Source organism: Coniophora puteana (genome assembly GCF_000271625.1).
Source record: "Coniophora puteana RWD-64-598 SS2 unplaced genomic scaffold CONPUscaffold_4, whole genome shotgun sequence".
NCBI lineage: Eukaryota > Fungi > Basidiomycota > Agaricomycetes > Boletales > Coniophoraceae > Coniophora > Coniophora puteana.
Genome location: NW_006913056.1, coordinates 794172 through 813001, shown reverse-complemented (window position 1 = coordinate 813001; position 18830 = coordinate 794172). Strand labels below are relative to the sequence as shown.

General features: G+C 54.1%; 5 protein-coding genes across 5 annotated transcripts; 3 read left to right on the top strand and 2 right to left on the bottom strand.

Moving 5' to 3' along the window:
- Positions 1-258: 258 nt before the first annotated feature.
- CONPUDRAFT_151876 (uncharacterized protein) lies at positions 259-2818 on the bottom strand (the record flags this gene model as incomplete). Its single annotated transcript, XM_007768590.1, has 9 exons — positions 259-564; positions 640-654; positions 719-801; positions 861-1018; positions 1078-1166; positions 1252-1581; positions 1657-1712; positions 1777-2410; positions 2462-2818. The coding sequence occupies 9 exons, from the start codon at positions 2816-2818 to the stop codon at positions 259-261; spliced, it is 2028 nt and encodes a 675-aa protein (XP_007766780.1).
- Positions 2819-3322: 504 nt separating this feature from the next.
- CONPUDRAFT_136056 (uncharacterized protein) lies at positions 3323-8757 on the top strand. The gene is made up of 4 exons (XM_007768589.1): positions 3323-3427; positions 3475-5552; positions 5621-8259; positions 8317-8757. Exons 2-4 carry the CDS (start codon positions 3518-3520, stop codon positions 8734-8736), a joined length of 5094 nt encoding a protein of 1697 aa, XP_007766779.1. The 5' UTR covers positions 3323-3427; positions 3475-3517; the 3' UTR covers positions 8737-8757.
- A 340-nt stretch (positions 8758-9097) lies between these two features.
- Positions 9098-10166, top strand: CONPUDRAFT_120974 (peptidyl-tRNA hydrolase; the record flags this gene model as incomplete). The annotated part of the gene is made up of 3 exons (XM_007768588.1): positions 9098-9171; positions 9223-9362; positions 9428-10166. 3 exons carry the CDS (start codon positions 9098-9100, stop codon positions 9781-9783), a joined length of 570 nt encoding a protein of 189 aa, XP_007766778.1. The 3' UTR covers positions 9784-10166.
- A 313-nt stretch (positions 10167-10479) lies between these two features.
- CONPUDRAFT_88873 (glycoside hydrolase family 92 protein) lies at positions 10480-13803 on the top strand (the record flags this gene model as incomplete). Its single annotated transcript, XM_007768587.1, has 16 exons — positions 10480-10651; positions 10712-10736; positions 10789-10816; positions 10873-10912; positions 10974-11156; positions 11217-11439; positions 11495-11584; positions 11635-11968; positions 12028-12416; positions 12471-12639; positions 12691-12739; positions 12803-12953; positions 13005-13053; positions 13111-13146; positions 13202-13406; positions 13469-13803. 16 exons carry the CDS (start codon positions 10480-10482, stop codon positions 13801-13803), a joined length of 2478 nt encoding a protein of 825 aa, XP_007766777.1.
- A 2139-nt stretch (positions 13804-15942) lies between these two features.
- Positions 15943-17854, bottom strand: CONPUDRAFT_101172 (MFS general substrate transporter). Its single transcript, XM_007768586.1, has 9 exons — positions 17656-17854; positions 17434-17599; positions 17264-17376; positions 17164-17212; positions 17030-17113; positions 16703-16981; positions 16589-16651; positions 16317-16538; positions 15943-16263 (listed from the first exon to the last, which is right to left on the bottom strand). Exons 1-9 carry the CDS (start codon positions 17818-17820, stop codon positions 15959-15961), a joined length of 1446 nt encoding a protein of 481 aa, XP_007766776.1. The 5' UTR covers positions 17821-17854; the 3' UTR covers positions 15943-15958.
- Between the last annotated feature and the right edge of the window lie 976 nt (positions 17855-18830).

The following is an 18830-nucleotide window of genomic DNA, read 5'->3' as shown; positions in this document are numbered from 1 at the left end:
TGCGCTTGACACTCTGGGATGGTGGACTAGGATTAAGTCACGTAGAGTACAAAATCGTCACTATAAGTAGCTAAAGACAGCGACATGGTTGGGAGACTTCGTACTTCAACATAAACGTTCCAGCGTGCCACCACCGTGAAGCGACGCGAACGTCAACTTCCTGCAGCCGAAGCTCATGACTCCAACAGTCGGAGGGCACGCCCATTTGTGCGCTGCCAAAATGGAGAAGAGCAAAGAGAATCCCCATTCAAACCCTCATCAAAGCTCCCCCTCGCCTCGGCCGCCCCACCCAGGTCCCTCCGATTCACCCTTCGCAACGACCCCGCTTGCCTCCCTAAACTTCTCCGCAAGGCACACCTCGAACATGCCTGCCGCACGCAGATTGTCGACCGTCGGCTCCGCGACGCCGTCGAGGCGCTGGCGCAGCGGCGGGAGACGGTCCGCGAGCCAGAGCATCTCGAGGATGCCCGCGCCGCGCACGGCGGGGTCGTCGTGCGTCCGCACACCGGCAATGTATACCGCGAGGACGAGCATGATGAGCGAGGCAAAGAATGCGAAGAGGAGCTGTGTGGTGGGTGGCGTAGTTTGTTCAGGTTAGTCGTGAGGTAGAGAGGGAGTAAACATATAAGGAGCACTTACGGGGAGAAGGTTGATCTACGAGGCGATTGAACAGTACATGTCAGGATTTTGGTAACATTCTGAGTGAGGGGATACGCACATTCAGTCGCCACGCCAGCACATCTTGGTGCACATCAGCAGCCCCGATATCGGGCGTGTACCCACCATCCGTGAGCTGACCCGCTGTTCGTCGTCAACATCTCATCTTCTGGCTTCTGGTAGTAAACATAGGCGCTGCGTACCAGTCCACAACAGCCCCGCGACATTCTTCGCAAGTCCGCTTTGCAGCGCTTGCAGATCCAGCGTGAAGCTCGGGTCGGGCGGGAAGGAGGGGATGATTCCCGGCGTCAACAAGACGGAGGGCGTGTTATTCCAGATGCCAAGGTCATACATGAGGTAGCTGCACGACGACGGAATTTTTAAATGACACTCAACAATGGCGAAGAAAGAAGTGCGTACTAGTCAAGCAAGGAAATACTATAGCTCTCGTTCTCTAAATCCGTGATCGTGATGTTCGACTTGGGCGCATTGTTCAGCGCCAGCTCGAGCTACAAATGTCAAATAACACACACACATCAGTAAACCGTCATCGCCCTATCTGGAACATCCATTCCTATACAAACTAAGACTCACCCAGTCATGCTGTGGACTCGGATTCGACGTCTGCATATTCAACCCGTCCCATGCGTACACCTTCCCCGCGGGGAGACTCTGCCACTCCTTGTTGACGCTCACGCTTGGCACGTCTCCGACGAGCTCGTTGGTGCGCACGTTGATCTGCACGGTCCCGTTGGACGTGACCATGCCGCAGCCAACCCAGTACGTCGTGACGGTCTTGTTCTTAGACGCGCCGCTGTCAGAGTAGGTCCATTGCATGGGGACGCCAAAGTTTTTGGAGAGTGAGGTAGCGGAGGAGGAGGAGGGTGGGGATAGACTGGTCGTTATGGTGTATACGATGTCGATCTGGATGGAGTAAAAGTATTGAGTGGAACGACAGCGATGAGAGAACGAGGTGGTAATATCGGAGAGTGAGCTCACCGTAGGTCCATTTATCATATCCGTTACAATGGAGTTGTACAGAATCTGATCCGTCCCTTTTCCCAACCACCGCACGTCAGTTCCTCAGCCATCGACGATGTATCTGCATAAGCAACTCACAAGGCGTGACATACGGCCCAGTCTGCTCGGCCGTCAAGTTGTCCCACTCGAGCACCGTGCCTGTCTGCACAGTTGCCGACCCCGTCTGGCCCGTCTTGATGGTCATATTCCCCGCAGGAATTAATCCACAGTTGAACCCGATCGTTGTCGCATTCACCTCCGCCCTCCCCGCATTGTCCAGCGTGACCGCGAGCGTGTCGTATAGCGTCGCCCCGCTCAAGCCCTTGCCGTTGTACTGCCCTATCGTGCTAATCCCGGGTGCAAGCCCGCCAATCCTCTGCCAGTCGGGCCCGCCGAAGCCCAGCGAACTGTAGCCGGTGAGGTTAGCGCTCGGGCCGGGCCAGCCGAGGCGCGTGGAGACGGTGGCGGGCGTGGAGGCGTTGAACGTCTGGAACTGTATGATCGAGCTGGAGGCGATGTGCAGGACAAGCACGCAGAGGAGGTAGAGGGCGATACAGCAGGTGCTGATAACGCTAGCGGGCAGTTGGAAGTTGTTCCATAGCCCAAGGAAAGCGCTACCGAGGCCGAACCACGCGCCGGACGCGTCATAGAGGGATGTGAGCTTTTCGCGTCGTTGGAGGATGCGAAGGAGGCCGAGTCGCTGGGTGATAGCGACGAGGATTGTGGAATAGATCTACGGGGAGAGGGTCAATAGGCAACGCGAGGAAATAAAGGAGGCGCGCACAGTGTAGAAAGCCTGCATAGACGCACTAAGTACGATTGGAAGCACATTGTGGCTCTCGGTGATAGCCACGACAGTGCGGTGCTCAAGGTGGGGAACGTAGATCCCGATCAAGATTATGTGCACGATAAATAACAGGAGATGCAGGCCATGGCAGAGCCAGCGAAGACTCCCGAGTGTGAGCCCGAAAAGTGTTGTTTTTTGCTTTGCGTTGGTGTTGACTGTGCTGGACGAGCCTTGCGGAGGATATTTTAACATAGGTTCCGACCAACCGTCGTCGTTGGGCCGTCTGTTAGGCTGCAGGAGGGCTTCGTCGGATATGTCTGGCCCGTTTGACGCGTGGTGTCGGTGGAAGGACATGAAGAGCAGATACAAACGAGGTCAGACAAGACATAAACGCGTTTTTGTGCCAAGCTCAGGGAGGGGAGAGACTGGGGCTGTGATTGTCGTCGCGACATGTTTGAGTTAAGGCACAACAAGTGCCAAAGTGGAGTTGACGCTCGGCAGTGTCAGTGGACCGTAGGAACAGCACAGCCACCAATTGATAAGCGCCCACTGACATGCCTTCCGTGTCATCGGATCATAAGCTCTCTCAACACGAGTCAAAGAGAGGAACCATTCGTAAAGCCGGATGTATGTCTGGGTAAGATCAGGGACGGCCGTTCAACCGTGTGTCAGGTGGCAGGGTTTAACGCAGAAACATCATGATCACAAAGCTTTGTAGGCTCTGAAGATCTGAAGAGTCAATATTTCATGATTTACATAGTACTTGGTCAGAATGAGTCAAGCAAGGTCAAGCAGATGCAAGCCATGTGAACAATCAAAGTCTTCTTCATGCAGCGCCCATGGTCCTTGGGCGGTGATGTTACCAATCTCATCGGAGATGGCCACGTAGGGGCCGGGCTCTCTCCAACTCGTAGCCATCTCCATTACATCTGGACGGCTCACCACCTGGGATACGTACCATAGGTGGCTCTCCGTTTGCGCAGTGAGTCACACTCATCCATCCTCCGCAGAACAGTCATTATTCAACCGATTGAGCAAGAAGGGTCGCTCAAGATGACAACCCCTTTGCTCCAACTGTTTGAGGAGGTGTACGATTCTCATCTTCAGCTTCGGAGGCAGAAACTCTCAGCGTTTTGGGCAAACCTCAACACTCAAGAACGCGATGCCATTCCTGTTCAACTTGACGCCGCCCTCTCTCAAGCCTCACTATATGTGACACCTCAGGACTATGCCTTCCTGCTCAAAAGATCGAACTCGACATCATGGGCGATAACGGCTGCCAAATCATCGCCATTCCCTCCAGTGGTAAACGCAGCCATTGATGTTCTTACTGCCTCGTGGATTACCTCCCCTGGTAGCTGCGATGTGCAGGCGATCGTAAGCTTGATCAGGAACGATCTCCCCCAATACGCTACGGCGCGTCTTCTCTCTTCTCTTGGTCTTAGAGCCAAGGCAACTGCGGCTCAATCTACCCTGGTTGACGCCCTTTTACGCGAGATCTACCCCTTCCTTACTGACAAGACCACGGAGACTTGTCCACTCTCGCAGTACGCCCGGCTTGCTATACGCAATTTGGTTCCAGCTGCCTCAGATCCCACCCTTCTCGCCATCCTCTCCCGCTGCTCTTCGCAATGGGCTACGGAAAACATATGGCAGCAGCTTGCTGAAAAGCGTCCCAATCTTGTGCGCAACATACTTCTTAAGCACGTCGGCGCCCCTATCACTTCAGAACACCTCGAGAACTTGCCCGACATTGTCGTTGACCAGCCTGAAGCGCTCTACAACACAGTGGACGTGCTCATGCGGGCAAAGGACGGCAAGGGCCCAGAGTTTCTCGCTACGTTTTTGGAACACTACATAAAGTATGCTTCCGTGGACGAGCAGACCCATTCTTCGCGAGTTGTTGCCAACGATGTCATTGATCTTGCGACATTGACGGGCTACATTGCATACTTGCTCAAGAAGCAGAACACACCCAACGATGTCATCCGCGTCGGACTTTCGCAGTGTAAAGCCCTCGCTCAGCTGCAGAAGGTGCTCAAGGAAGAAGACCAGTCCGCTCAGGATGCAGACAACCTCGTCAAGGTCGCCCTCGAGCGGTATGCCAGATCGCCAGAGGAGTGGAAAACCATGAAGGCAGATGAGCTTCGCTCCTTTGAGCAGACGGAGACACCAACGGGCCTTCTCGTCGCCATTTTCAGGCTTATCAGTTACACGAAAGATGGTCTATCCGAGAGCTGGTATGGTGACCTGATGACACCCCTCACCCATTGGCTCAACAGCATCCCGCGCCCCGCTCGTCTACCGCTCATCAACGCATTGCACTACGCTAATACTGGGCACGACCTTCTTACCCTCCCAGCGGAGACGCAGGGCTACCCGCGCTTCTCCTCCGTGCTTCTCGCGATGCTCGACCCAGGCCATGTTGCTACGATATGCGCGATTGGGTTGCGTGCGCACTCAGCATTTGTAGAGCAGAGCAATATGGACTGCTTCATCCCGAAGCCGTACTTCGCGTTCAGTTCCATCAACGGCGCGCTCTTCACAGCTGGCGTGCAGGCGGACCTGCCGCATGCACTGCAGGTCGGCGCAAAGCGCTCAGTATTCCGCCTCGTCAAACCCGATCAGGTCGTGCACAACGACGACGCCGTCGCGAGCGCCATCGAGCTGCTCAAGCGCAAGGCGTCCAAAAGCCGTGAGGAGCGGTACAGCCTCTCGTATGCGGCGATCGTCCTCGCGTGCATCGCCCAGAGTCCGGCGCTGTTTGTGGACACGCTCAGCTGGGCGTTTACGCGCTACGCCAAGGACCCGAACACGGGCCCTGAGCTGTTCTCGGCGATATACGTGGTCAGTGCTAAATTTACGAGGTTCATAGCGGGCCCTAGTGGCTTCAAAGCAGTCGGTGGGCTTCGCGAGAAGCTGAACTTGGATGCGGTAGCTGCATGGTGTAGGTGCACAGAACAGTCGATCGCTGTCGCGCTGGACCTGCTGAAGACCTGGATCAAGGAACCAGATCGTCAGTCTTCGATCAAGTACGACTATCAGACAGTCGGGAAATTCATCGTTGCCGTTATGGAACAACGGTTTGGTGAGCATTCCTTGGCCTGGGGGCTGTGAGATTGCAAAGGTTTTGCTAATCTTTGTTGGCGCTAACAGCGATGATTGGGAAGATATATCCTACACTATGTGGTGATGAAGGCCAGCTACGCGAAGTTCTGCTCGCACCTCTTCTCAAGCATTGGAGAGACTGGGAGAACTTCAAGCTCGTCGACTACCCACATGTCATAGAGTACTGTACCACGGATTACAGCCGAGGCATTCCATGGATACTCGACGAAATCCGCATCGATGCGAGGGTGGCAAAGGTCATACTCCCGTTCCTCGATGGCTGGGGAGAACAGCGTGAGGAGCTCTATCGGGAAGCGCGCGCAACCATGAAACCGCTGGACAAGGAAGAGACGAGGAGCAGGAGAGAAGAATCAATCGGTCAAGGGACTTGGCGGTCGTTCTTACCCGTACGGGTCATCGCTGATGGCAACCTTGATAGCGTTGGCGGCGAGGATGGACTCGACTTGATGCCGGGTCTGAAAAGGTACATTGACGGTGTTTTGCTTCAGGACCCCAATACCAAGCTCGACGACGTGGATGACAAGCTCGATTGGCATCCCGAGAAGTACAAGGGCGCCCTTGAGGCATACATGATGTTCACAAACAAGAAGAAGCACGTCGCGTTGGTCCGCTCTTTGTTGGAGAAGTACAAGCAGGTGGATCCGAATCCGTCGCTTATGCTCTTGCAACACCCCGGGATCACAAAGTTGTTGTGGCTCGATGGCGAGCTGAGCAGAACAAAGCAGGCGTTCTTGCCCAGGTTCCCCGGTCCGGTGGGAGATAGCTTTACGCATGACCCCTCTGAGGCATCACTTCCGATCCTATATTACGAGGATGAGCTACCTACGACCATACTTGCTTTGAATAGTCAGCAGCTCACACGGCAAACTCAGTACTCACTCATCGTTCCCTACTCGAGGGAGCTAGCTCTCAAGCGAAGCTCCCTCCAGACCATCCACCAGTTCACGGTGTTCGTTATTGGGTGGCTTCTCACCACGATACAGGCCGAGATTCCCGGTCCTCCCCCGGATCCAGCATCAACGAGGTTGGATCTCCCTGCGACTTACGCGCTTTATCACGCCCGCGTCTCGCAGGACCTCGTCGACTCATACGGATCGATGATCGTTCTCCCCGCGTGGCTCGCCGAGAAGACGATCTCGCGACTGCACCCGTCCGACATCCAGGTCCTCCTTGACGCGGTCTTCGCGGAGGAGACGTCCGATCCGAACATCATCCGGATGCGCATGGCACTGCTCGGTGCCGTCCGGCGGCTCGGCAATCCTGGTCTAGGGAACAAACAGGCGTGGGCCGTCGTAGAAGACACGACGCTGTCGAGCTGGCACCGCCACGCTATCACGAGCGGGTCGCTCAAGATGCGCAGGCCAGAGGAAGCGAGAGTACTTGCGCGGAGTCTGCTTGAGTTTAGCAGGGAGAAGGCTGAACTGGGCAGACAGAGGGCTGCTGAGGCGAAGGCGCGGGCGGAGGCCGCTGAGGCTGCTGGAGAGCCTCTCAAGGAGACGCCGCAGGAGGAGCCGACGATCAAAGTCAGCACGCAGAAGGCATTTGTTCAGCTCTTCCTTCCTGCTATTCAGTGTGGCATCTTTCCCGTGTCGTTCATCGAGGAGCTGGTGCAAGCTGGGCTGTTCAAGACACCTGCGAGCGTCACGTCCTACGTTGTGCAGGTCCTCGTCGACGTCGTACTGGCCCGGCTGGTAGCACAAGGAGACGATCCGAGTGTGTGGACAGTCCTCGAGCCGTTCATCGAGCTCGCGCAGCGACTTGAGGAGAGTACACCGCTCTCCGAAAAGGGCTGGGACGCCGCCCGACAAGGAACGAAGGACATGCCAGAGATCTCGGACGAATTGCCTATCGCGCAGGCGCTGCTTGGAGCTGACCTTGGAAAGCCAACGAAAGGCCACTCGCGTATCTACCGCGCGTGGGTGAAGCACGTCGTCGAGCCAGTCTTGGCTGAGCTGGTCAACAAGAGGCTGTATTGGCTCAAGACGGCGATTGCTCGGGAGAGTGGCGAAGTCAGCTCAGATCTTGAAAAGAATTTTACAGGCGCATACATCGACACGTCTGCTCGAGATATCGTCCTGGATGCCGTGCGGATCTATGGGTCATTCTTCACTCCAGAAATCATTGGCGCTGCGGCTGACGACGAGCGGAGCTGGTGGGTGTGGAAGTTCATGGAGCAGAGGATCACATGTTTCCTCCACCGAGACCAGACGTATAAGATTTTCAAACTTCTGGAGGAGAAGCATGGAGAAGACTGGCTCCAGAAGAAGGCGACGCACTATCCCAAGAATATCGCGTCGCTGACGGCAACATCTGTTGAGGACGGCTTCATCGTTGTGGATGTCAGGGCATACCTGCTTCCCGTGCTTCGTAATCCTGACGCACCTCCAAACTTGAAGAACAAGATTGCTGCTATCGTGAAGCGCGTCGGTCTGCTTGTGCTTGAGCCGGGGAACATGCAGGAGCCTGTGACAACAAAGTCTCCCCGTGGAATGCCTCCTTTCGGCTCTTTCCTGACACTCCTGAACAACGTCGGCACGGACGTGGATACTGCTCCGATCGTCACTGACTGGCTCGCAGCTGCAGAGGAACATGAACGTCGGCTCTCGAGTGCGAGTGGAAAGCCCAGAGGCGGTGTTGCCTACTGGAAAGTCATTGCTGAGCTCAAGGTGTGTTCCTGCATATCCTGATTAACGCAAGGCCGCTTTCGCTAACCTAAGATGCAGCTGCGACTAGCCAGATTCAACGCAAAGCAGGCGCCCGACGGAGAACGGGTCAACGTCTACGTTTCTGCACTCGCCGATATCATCCGAGAGGTCCATCAGCGCCGCTGGCGATATATCCAGTTTCCTACAGCCTTTGATGGACCAACTAACACGAATGGAATATTGCACGAGGAAGAGGTCGTCGCTGTCGTTGGCAAGTTGACTCAGGCGCCGTTGTATCCCAATAGCGACGATGACGATGAGCTACGTGCGCTCTTTACTGAGACGGCCGCGGTGCTCATCCGCTCGCATGGGCCAAAGATCAACAAGTCGCCCGCGGGATATGCGGCGTTGCGAGATCTGATGGACTTGTGGAATGCTGGAGGTGACGAGGTTCTGGAGCTCCTTGCTAAGGAATTTTCGGTTTTGTATCTGAAGTAGATGTATATTAGCGCTTTCGCGGGACATTGATACTTTCTATTAGCATCTGTATGTCATGCTTACAGGAGTTTTTCTTCGTAAACTCGCATGCGAGCTCGCACATCGACCTGTGTAATGAGTTGAAGGGGTGTGCAACCTTGAAATTGTGTGGCTGTACCGGCAAACCTCCCCCGGCGTTTAGAAATCTCGCCGCCTCTTCACTCCTCCCGTCCCGAGTGCCGTCGCCCGAGTCAACAAGACGACGTTTGCTGACTGAGCTAGGCGATGCTCGCTGACTACAGTTGACGCGCGCATATAAATCACAGCGAGCAGCTGTACGAAAGAGACAGTATACTACCATCCTCAAATTCTCACTCTTGCAATGGCCATCACCAAAACACCCCAGCTCCTCGTCGTTGGCTTAGGAAATCTTCCTTATCCGAATACCCGCCACAGGTGCGCCCCCAAACCGCTCTCTCAGTCGTCCTAACCGCGAACAACGTGTAGCGTCGGCCACCTGATAGTCGATGCACTCTCCTCGAGATATGGCATCCCTCTCGCGACCAACAGAGCCATGGGAGGTCTCTTCGGCCGTGGTAGCATAACACTTGGAGAAACGCCCGTCTCTCTTCTTCTCCTCAAACCCAGTGCGTGCATGTAGAAATTCCTCCGCCCACGCCAGGCGCTGATCCACTTGCCACTTCCCTCTTAGAACCCCTTATGAACATCACCGGCCCCGCAGTGGCCTCGGCACTCCGAAACACTGTCCAAAGCCCCAACTCCATGGTGGTGATCCACGATTCGCTCTCCCACAAGCCATGCGTCCTTTCGCCCAAGCTCGGGGGGTCCGCCAACGGACACAATGGCGTACGCAGCGTCATCTCTGCCCTGGGCAACAACACGGACTTCCACAGGCTTCGTATAGGGATAGGCAGAGGCGGACCGGACGTCGCGGACTATGTCCTCTCAAAGCTACCTCCTGAGGAGCGTCAGTTCTGGTGTGGTGAGGGGCTGGACCTCGTGAGCGGGGAGCTTGCACGGCTTGCAGCTCAGCGGTCACAGGGCTGAGGATTCTGCTGAGTTCTTGATGCCTCTCACGCCGATGCCGTATATAAGGGCTATCGATTCGCCGCCTGGCGGCGAACACGGGGAAGCAGATTTGGTCCACCAAGTCAGTGCCCTATCCCGATCCGCCTACAACGACCGGGCGATCAAGCTCAAGGCGCCCACGAGTTTCGCTGGTTCAAACTGAGACATGACACAAGATGACACGCGACGTCAACTTGAATAGACTTGAGTGGGCAAGGTTTGACAGGGGCGGGCAAGAGCGTCGGTGTGTTGTAGTCTGTTGTAGTGTGCCGTGTGGTGGTGTTCCTGGCGTAGAGTGTGGTACATAAGGGTACATACGGTCCCGATACTGGAGTTTGTGCTGGCTTCTACAAGCCATCAATAATAATGCGAAGTTGTATCTTCTGGACATTGGCTGGCATTGAGTTGCGGGCTTGACAAGCCAAGGAGAGCACACGAGACCTTTTTTTATCGTGGAGATTGCCATGTGGTGCTTGTTGCTTCCCCAGTGCCGACGCTGTTCGGACAAGTCACTGGCAGGCTCTGGCAGGTCATCAGACGATGCCCGCGCTGTGATCTTGATTCCAATTTCCACAGTCATATGCGTGTACATTCTATGTCTCGTTTCATAAATAGACAGCTCACTTCGCTTGGGGATGTCTCTTGAACGCTCGACGGACGACCACCTCCATCAAGATGGGGTTCACCACCAAGCTGTTCGCCGGCGCTCTTGCGGCTGGCCTCGCTGCCGCACAACCGTCCCCTGACGTTCAGAATAGGATTACCGCTGCTATCGAGGCAGCCGCGAAGGCCAACTCGACGGCCGACCTCGACTACACTGCGTTCGTCAACCCGTTCATTGGCACAGGTAAGTGCCAGCCACTGCACGTCCTGCTGTCGCGTTGATTTCAACGTGAACAACCTTTAGACTCTATCAACTACGGTGATGTCTGGTAAGTCGAAAACTATCCGAAGTTTATCCTGCCCGGTCTGAACGTCATGTAGTCCTGGAGCCGCTGTGCCCTTCGCCATGGTAATTCACCACGTATCCATCAAGAATCAGGGATTATTGACGTTTACATCGCGCAGGTGCGCGTTACCGCCGACTTCACAGGTTACGCTCCGGCTGGTACGACGCGTCCCAAGTCTGAAAACACGTCTCGCGCTGACTGTATGCACCATTTCTTCAGGTTACATTGATGACGCGACCCAAAAATGCCGTGGCCTGAGCCCCATGCACGACAGTGGAACGGGCTCCTCCCTAGGCACGTACGGCAACTTCGAGGTCATGCCCATGCTCTGCCCGGGCGGGTTCGATACGTGCGAAACCACACTACTCGGGCGTGAGCAATATCGCAAGAATAATACCGACGGTACGCTCCAGCCATGAGCTCATAGGAGCTCTTGTGGAGTGACCCCTAACCTCGGCGTAGACGCGTATCCCGGCTACTTCTCGCTCACGCTCGACAATGACATCCAAATGGAGGCGACGTCGACGCGTCGCGCGGCGCTGGAGCGATTCACGTTCCCGAACGGCACCAAGCCGTACTTCACGATTGATCTCGCGAACGATCTCCCTGCGTCGTTCAAGGGAGGAGTCATGGACATCGATCCGGAGAACTCGCGCATTACTTTGAGTGGCCACTGGGGCTCTAGGTAAGCACCGGGTATGCTTAACCCTTGCACGCGTACTCATGCACCCTACCACCAGCTTCGGGCCAACCATATACACATACGAGGCGTTTGCATGCTACGACTTCGAGCAGAAGTTTGATGAGTACGGTGTCTGGACTGGTGACCAGTGTGTAACCCAACTCTTTATCAATGCAACGTGACTGACAGTGAGCTCAGGTACGGCATGGACGCCAAAGGCCTCGGCATGACCCATCTGAACGTCACCCAGCTCCTGTACGGTGGCACGCCGTACCAGTCTGGCGCGCTTGTCTCGTTCAACGACTCCTCGGCACCCATCCTGGCGCGCGTCGGCATCTCGTACACCTCCGTCGACCAGGCGTGCCAGACCGCGCAGACTGAGATCGGCGGCGCGTCGTTCGAGCAGGTGTTGAACGCGTCCAAGGAGCTCTGGAACGAGAAGCTGAGCAAGGTCGAGATCGACTTCGCGAACACCCCGGCGAACATCACCGAGATGTTCTATTCGTCAATGTACCGCGCGTCTTTGACTCCTGTCAGTGCTCCTCCTCCCATAGAAAGCGAGTGATCACCCTAATAATGATTGTTCCACAGAGCAATGCTACGGGAGAAGGCCAGGGCGCATTTGCCAACACGACCTCGCCCTACTTCGACTCGCTGTATTGCTCCTGGGACACCTTCCGCACCTTCTTCCCCTTCATGTCGATCCACTCGCCTGACGTGTTCGCCCAGATGACGGAGAACTACATCGACGGCTGGCGCAAACAGGGCTGGATGCCCGAGTGCCGCGCGAACAACCTGCCCGGGTGGACCCAGGGCGGCTCGAGCGGCTGTAACATCGTCTCGCAGTTTGCGATCAGCTACCACGACCAGGCGCAGGCTCTCGGCGTTGATCTGAGCGAGCTGTATGAGGCTCTGTGGACCGACGGGGAGGTCAATCCGCCGGAGTGGGATACGCTTGGGCGGCAGATCAACGTTTACAAGTGCGATAGCTCTACTTTGAAGTCGTAGGTTTCGTGAGCTGATGTTATTTGTAGGGAGTACGGATACGTGCCGTTCGCCGTGCTTGATCCCTCGTCTACCGGTCGTCAGACCAGAGAGGCCAGCCGCACGCTTGAGTACGCGTTTGAGGACTTTGGCATTCGTCAAGTCGCGCTCCTGCTGAACAAGACGAGTGACATCGAGTCGTACACCAACCGGTCCTACGTATGTGTTTCCCCTACTGTGTTCTTATACTGTCTTTTTAAATAACTGCAGTATTACCGTAATGTCTTCGATCCCTCCGTGGAGAGCGAGGGCTTCAAGGGCAAGTCATTGCACATCACGGATTATGTTTTGACTTATTGTACTGATCTTATGTCATGCATAGGCTTCACGCAGAAGCGCTACTCCAACGGCACTTTCTTCTACACTGACCCCATTGACTGCTCGCCGAAGGACACCAACACGTCGCGCGAGTGCTCGTTGCAGGCAGATAACACTGTTGGCTTCTTCGAGTCTTCGTCGTGGGAGTACAGCTGGTAATTCTGTTTTATACTGGTAAATAATTGGCTACTCACATGCTTCCTCAGGTACGCGCCCCATGATGTCGCGCACCTCATTGAGATGATGGGCGGCAATGTAAGTTATTTATATCAAATCATCGCTTGTTAAATTGAAATTAATGATTTGCCCCAGGACACTTTTATCAAGAGATTGGATCATTACTTCGATGTATGCCAGTTTAATGATTCTGCTTTTCTGTTTTATCGAGCTGACATACCTGTAGTCTGGATACTACTTGGCAGGCAATGAGCCTTCCTTCCAGGCGCCCGTCGGATATCACTACGCCAACGCACCCGCGAACAGTGTGAAGCGTTCTCGCCAACTCGTGTATGAGAACTTCGCCTCAAAGACGGAGGGTCTGCCGGGAAACGACGACTCTGGAGCCATGGCTACATTCCTGATCTTCCATCTCCTCGGTCTCTACCCTGGTGCGCTCTCCTTTCTAGGTCTTCGCAAATTTCTATTTGGCTGACAAATGTGCTTTGTCCAGTCCCCTCGACGTCGCACTACCTGACACTCTCGCCTTTCATCCCCAAGTACACGATCCATAACACCTACATGAATGCGAGCACCACCGTCACTGTCCAGGGTTACGATCCGAACTCGATTGCGTATCCCATCGCAAACGGCTCAGCAGTGTACGTCAAGAACGTGACCATCAACGGGAAGCCAGCCGCATCGCGCTGCTACTTCGACTTCTACGACACGTTCAAGGTCGGCGGCGACATCGTCATCGGGGTCACGTCTGACTTTGACGAGGCGAACAGCTGTGATGGGCCGGTGCCCGATAGCTTGTCGACGGGCGGGTTTGCTTCGCTCAGATAATAACAAGGATAATACGCAGGTCACACAGGACTTGATGGGATATTGGTAGAACGTGCGCATACTTTTGCTTACTCTTTTGCACCCCGGTAATCAGCTGTACTTTTCATTGTTGCTTGTATGTCAGCTGTAATACAGAACCATTGCCATAACGCGGCCTGCTTCTATATAGCTGAGGATGACCTTGCCCGAGTAGCCGTCGGCGCTCCACACGAGCGCGGACTTGGGACAGTCTTCCGGTAGCTGAAGTAGCCCGTGCTGCACAATCCCAGTCGACGCGTCCACGGTCCATACGCGCGTATGAGACTGCACGCCGATCGGGAAGTCGTAGAACACACGGGCGAGGCCGTTCAGGCAGCTGTTGAAAGGGAGCCCGAAGGAAGTCGCGATGGACTCGGAAAGAGAGCACTTCTCCCATCCGATGGTCCCATGTTCGCCCCCTGTGGTTGGCGGCGAGAGTCTGAGGTGTCCGTATGCGCCAACCTCGAAGTTAGACCATGCTGAGATTGTGACGCAGAGGTCGTCGCTGCCTGGAATGGTTCTGGTGTCGTGCATAAGGGCGGTAAGGGACGTGACCTTGAGGCCCGGGCATAGGCCAGAGTGAGAGTGTTCAAGGGTGAGTGGGTTGTCTGATTCTATCGTTGACAATACAGGCACTCGGGAAGTTCTTGGGATCAAGTATGCCTCCACTCTACACGTTATGCGCTTTTCTTCTTCGTCGACTAGATTGCTGAAAAATAGCACATGCGTAGATGTAGAGATGCAGTTGACCTCGAGTGAGCGATTCTCTAGGTCGGCGTCGCTTCGTAACTACATTGCACAACAGTCATAATCAGAGAGGTAAAGAGTCTCGATCATTTCGATTTTGGTGCTTACTTGCTCAGTCGGAAAGATGAAAGTCTGACCGGTGACAACATCAAACATGACCACCTGCTGTAACTTCCTTTGGGTTCCGAACATCATGCCGCAAAGCCGTGGGCCGACAACAGACTTGTACGAATTCAGAGAAGACTGCCATGTAACTGTGTGCGCGGTCGTGACACGGATTCCCTTCTCATCGAACCTTACTTTGAATGCTTTGCTGTTTACAAATGTTAAGAAGACGTGGGTACACTCTGGAAGGAAAACATACATAACATGTGAGTATCCCTCCTCACCACGTCGCAATTCATTCACAAAGACGAAAGCTAGACGTTCGCCATCCCCTGTTATGGTGTGTTCGCACTCCAGCATCACGAATTCGCTCCCTTCGGGGGCACTGCAGACCAGGGTTGACCGTGATTCCTCGGTGGAGCTACACGTGTCCAGGTCAAGATAGTATATATCTTTCGGCGTTACCGAAGGCCCTGAGGCTATAAAGAGCCATCGTCCAAAAGCTATGGCCATCAAGCTGAGCTTGCGCCCTCGCGTTTCCAGTCTTGATACGCGGACGGGCCCCCGACATCGACGTTTACTGGCATGCGTACGCCATTCGACTTGAACACTTTGGAGAAGTGTGTGCTCAAGATCTTGTGCGGACTGGCGGGGGTAGGGACCCGGAGGACGCACAAAGGAAGCAGACCGATAAGCATTTGCCCATACTTCCCTCTCTTGTGTTACGAGGTGGAGGGTCCGAGAAACCTTGGGAGTCGAGTAGTCAGTCAAATGCTGGTAAGCACACCAAATGAGCCATGGTACTCCTATGACCATTCAAGGTCACCAGATCTGGGACGGTCACGACTGACGTACTATGGGACGCGTGCTTAGTGATCACTTACTCGTCGAACTGAAAGGATATCTTCGACATCGAGAAAAGCCAGGACAATGTACAAGATGTCTTGAGGAAGCGTTTCGAGCGTTAGGCGACAACTTGAGTTCATGGAAGCGATGTATGAGCACTCGCGCGGCTGGCCGATAAGGTGTAAAGCGGGGGAGGGGAATAAGATGGGAAGCGGAAACCGAGCGGGGACGGGTGAGCAGTCAGGGGCTGGGAAGTCGGCCCGGCGTGCCGCAACATCGCACATCAGACATCGAGGACCAAGGCCTGTTTGCTCACGGATAGCCGTGCGGTAAGGTATTTGACGGTAAAACGGCGCCAAAGGTCGAAAGTCATCAGGATCATGGGCACGAGCTCAAAGCACTCAAATTAGCACACGTTTACGCGTAGAAACAGACATGATCAAAATACATTGCTCGAGCGAATGGCGTCTGCTTGCTGGCCAAGCCTCCCTTTCAGCCGTGTCATGGTCCAGTTCATGCCAACAACCAACGCAGCACACGCGAAGCAAGCTCCTACATAAACTATCATTGTCTCAAACTTTCCTCCCGCAACGTCGAACCCAGTCTTCAGATGATAAACTCTGGAAGATTTGGAAACGTGAGAGTTTGACAGTAATGTGGATATGGGCGTGGACAAGACATTGCCCAAGCCTCTCGAGACGAGGAGATATCCGAAGAGAGATGTCGAGAGAGTCAGATTGTCCTCTGTCAATTTATGTTATGATGTTTAGTTTCATTGCAGATTGAGCTTAACATACTGGCAATAGGCTTGATAAACGAGGTCCATAGGCAAGTCCATCCACCCGCGATACTGCCGTAGACTATACTAAAAACAAGGAGGCCGGCGAAGGAGCTCGAAAAGACCCCCCAAAGAATGAAGATCGACAGCGACGCCGACGTGAGGATAACCATGGCCAGAAGCCATGGGTCGATCCTATCGGACAGAAAGCCGAACCCAATCCGTCCGACTACGGAAGAACCTGCAAGCGATGAGTCCGTTGGGTGAATGCAAAAAGACGTCGGTAATTACCATTCAGGAGTGCGAGCGTCAGCGATGCGGTATTACTGCTCAACCCAAGGGATGTTGCAAATGCTACCAAGACTTTTAGCAATAGGGTTGGCTATGAGGGAAAGAGGAACTCACTGGGTAGCCACACGAGTGGTACGAAGTAGCCAAAGCCATGGAAAGTATTGGCAGCTAGCAGAAACCAGATCGTCTTGTCGTACATCCAGGACCGATCCGTTGGCCGCGCTCTGGGTCCTGAGACGCGAGACTCGGGTAGTCGACCTTTTATAAACGGTAGCCCGAGTATCGTCACGGCAGTGAAGACAATCGAGATGATACGAAGAGCCTTAGCAGGTCCGTAAGCCGCAATCAAGCGCGGGACCACCAGGGGCACTATGAGACCTCCAGCAGCTGTGCCTGTAATCCGCATTAGGCACACGCAGATCCCGGAGCAAAAGTGCATACCAGCAAAGATGATGCCGTTGGCAAGTCCCCGTCGATTAACGAACCATTCTGACATGTACGAGATTGTCGGAGCGTAGAGAAGCGCTGACGATGTCTCAGCTTTCGTTGAAAACTTCAGCCTACCAAAGACTCACAGCCTCCGAGACCGTAGACACATCCTTGCAAGATGACCATCTTATAAACCTAGAGATACCTGAATGGTTGCGCTGGAATGAAGCTGTTGGCTCTCCCCACCTTTGTCGTATATGTCGCTGTGAACAAGCCGAGGAACGAGATGACAACGCCAATCCACATCATCCACCGCCGAGTGAACGGATAACGTGCAATCAAGGGGTATATGATGAAGCCTTGTTGCACCTTAGTATTGCAATGAAAGGATAAACGATAGCCGGAGATTTACACACCTGAGAAATACATCATTCCAGATGAAAGCGGACCAATGAGTGGCAAGGCTGTCGCCGCGGAGGGTTGAGATGCATATGTTGGGTCGAGTAGATACTCGCTCAGGAAGGACCCATATGCATCAGGAAAACCCCAAACGATAGTCTCAACCACAAATGTACCCGCTAGCTATTGGTGAGGTTAGATCTGTGACCCAGATAGTTCAAGAATACAGACAGTCTCACATAGGACCATGCACCAAAACCTCCGTCTACGGGGGCGAGCGACGATTCGTTGCGCAAACTCGTCTCGGAAACATCACTTGCGTCGCTCAGAGAGACTGCGACGGTGGATGAAGACGGAGGCAGCGGCGTTCTAGTGGCTAACTCAATATCATGAGAGGAGTCCATGCAATCAGATGCAAGACAAGAAGCTCGAGTCGCTAGAGTCGGGTCAAGACTGTGGACGCGAAAGGACAAGACGCGCTCAGTGTTCTTGCACGTCTAAATCAGCGCTCATAATCAGGGGCTTTGACATAAAGAGACAGCATAGACGCGACCGATCGGAGTTTATCGGACAGGGCTATGCTACAAGTTCGCCCAAAACCTCCATAGCATAAGCTTGGGCACAAGTCTCACTTAAGGTCATAGTTTTTTAGTTCTTAGGAAACTATGTATATGTTCGGCCCGTAGAAGCAGGACCATCTGAAGACATTGCACTCGATTCTTGATCCGTTTTCAAATGCATGATTCTTCTCTCTATTCTGCTTCAAGTACTACTAAGAGTTGTCCGTGCTCAACGATGGTATCAAAAGCAGAGCTCTCCATGAGGATGACGGAGAGATGAAGCGGTACCATGTCACCGACTCCATGCTTGTCGATAGTAATACAGGGCGATTAGATTGTAGTAACCCACGTATTGGTTCCTCTGAAGTTTAGGACAAAGTCGCGCACAGTATATTGCAGTTCTCCATTGCCACTGAGTCTCTCAGACAAGAATGTACTAATGAGGGGGTGTCACAACAAGCAGAGACCCAGTGACCCAAGAGCGCACGTCCAGGAGTGAATGGCGATACGTTCCAGCGCAATTGTGGACAGGCCGTGTATGTGCACTTGATCAAACAACATAAGGTGAGGCACGAAATGAATTCCCGTTAGGTGCACAGATTAGCTGCACCATGAACGCGGAGAAATATTTCCGAGAGAAGGCCAAATGACCACACAACCGTGTACACAGTAGATCGAATTGATGATCCATACAGTAACGCACTGCATTGCTCTAGGGCGCGTGAAATGTCAAAGTGTTCCAGTGACATGCCGGCATCGTCTTGCGTGGACCTGGTGGGGGGATCAGCGGCGCTGTCTGGAAGCGCTTTGAAGTAAACCCGGATGGAGCGTTTCAAGTCTCGGCAGCCCGTTCG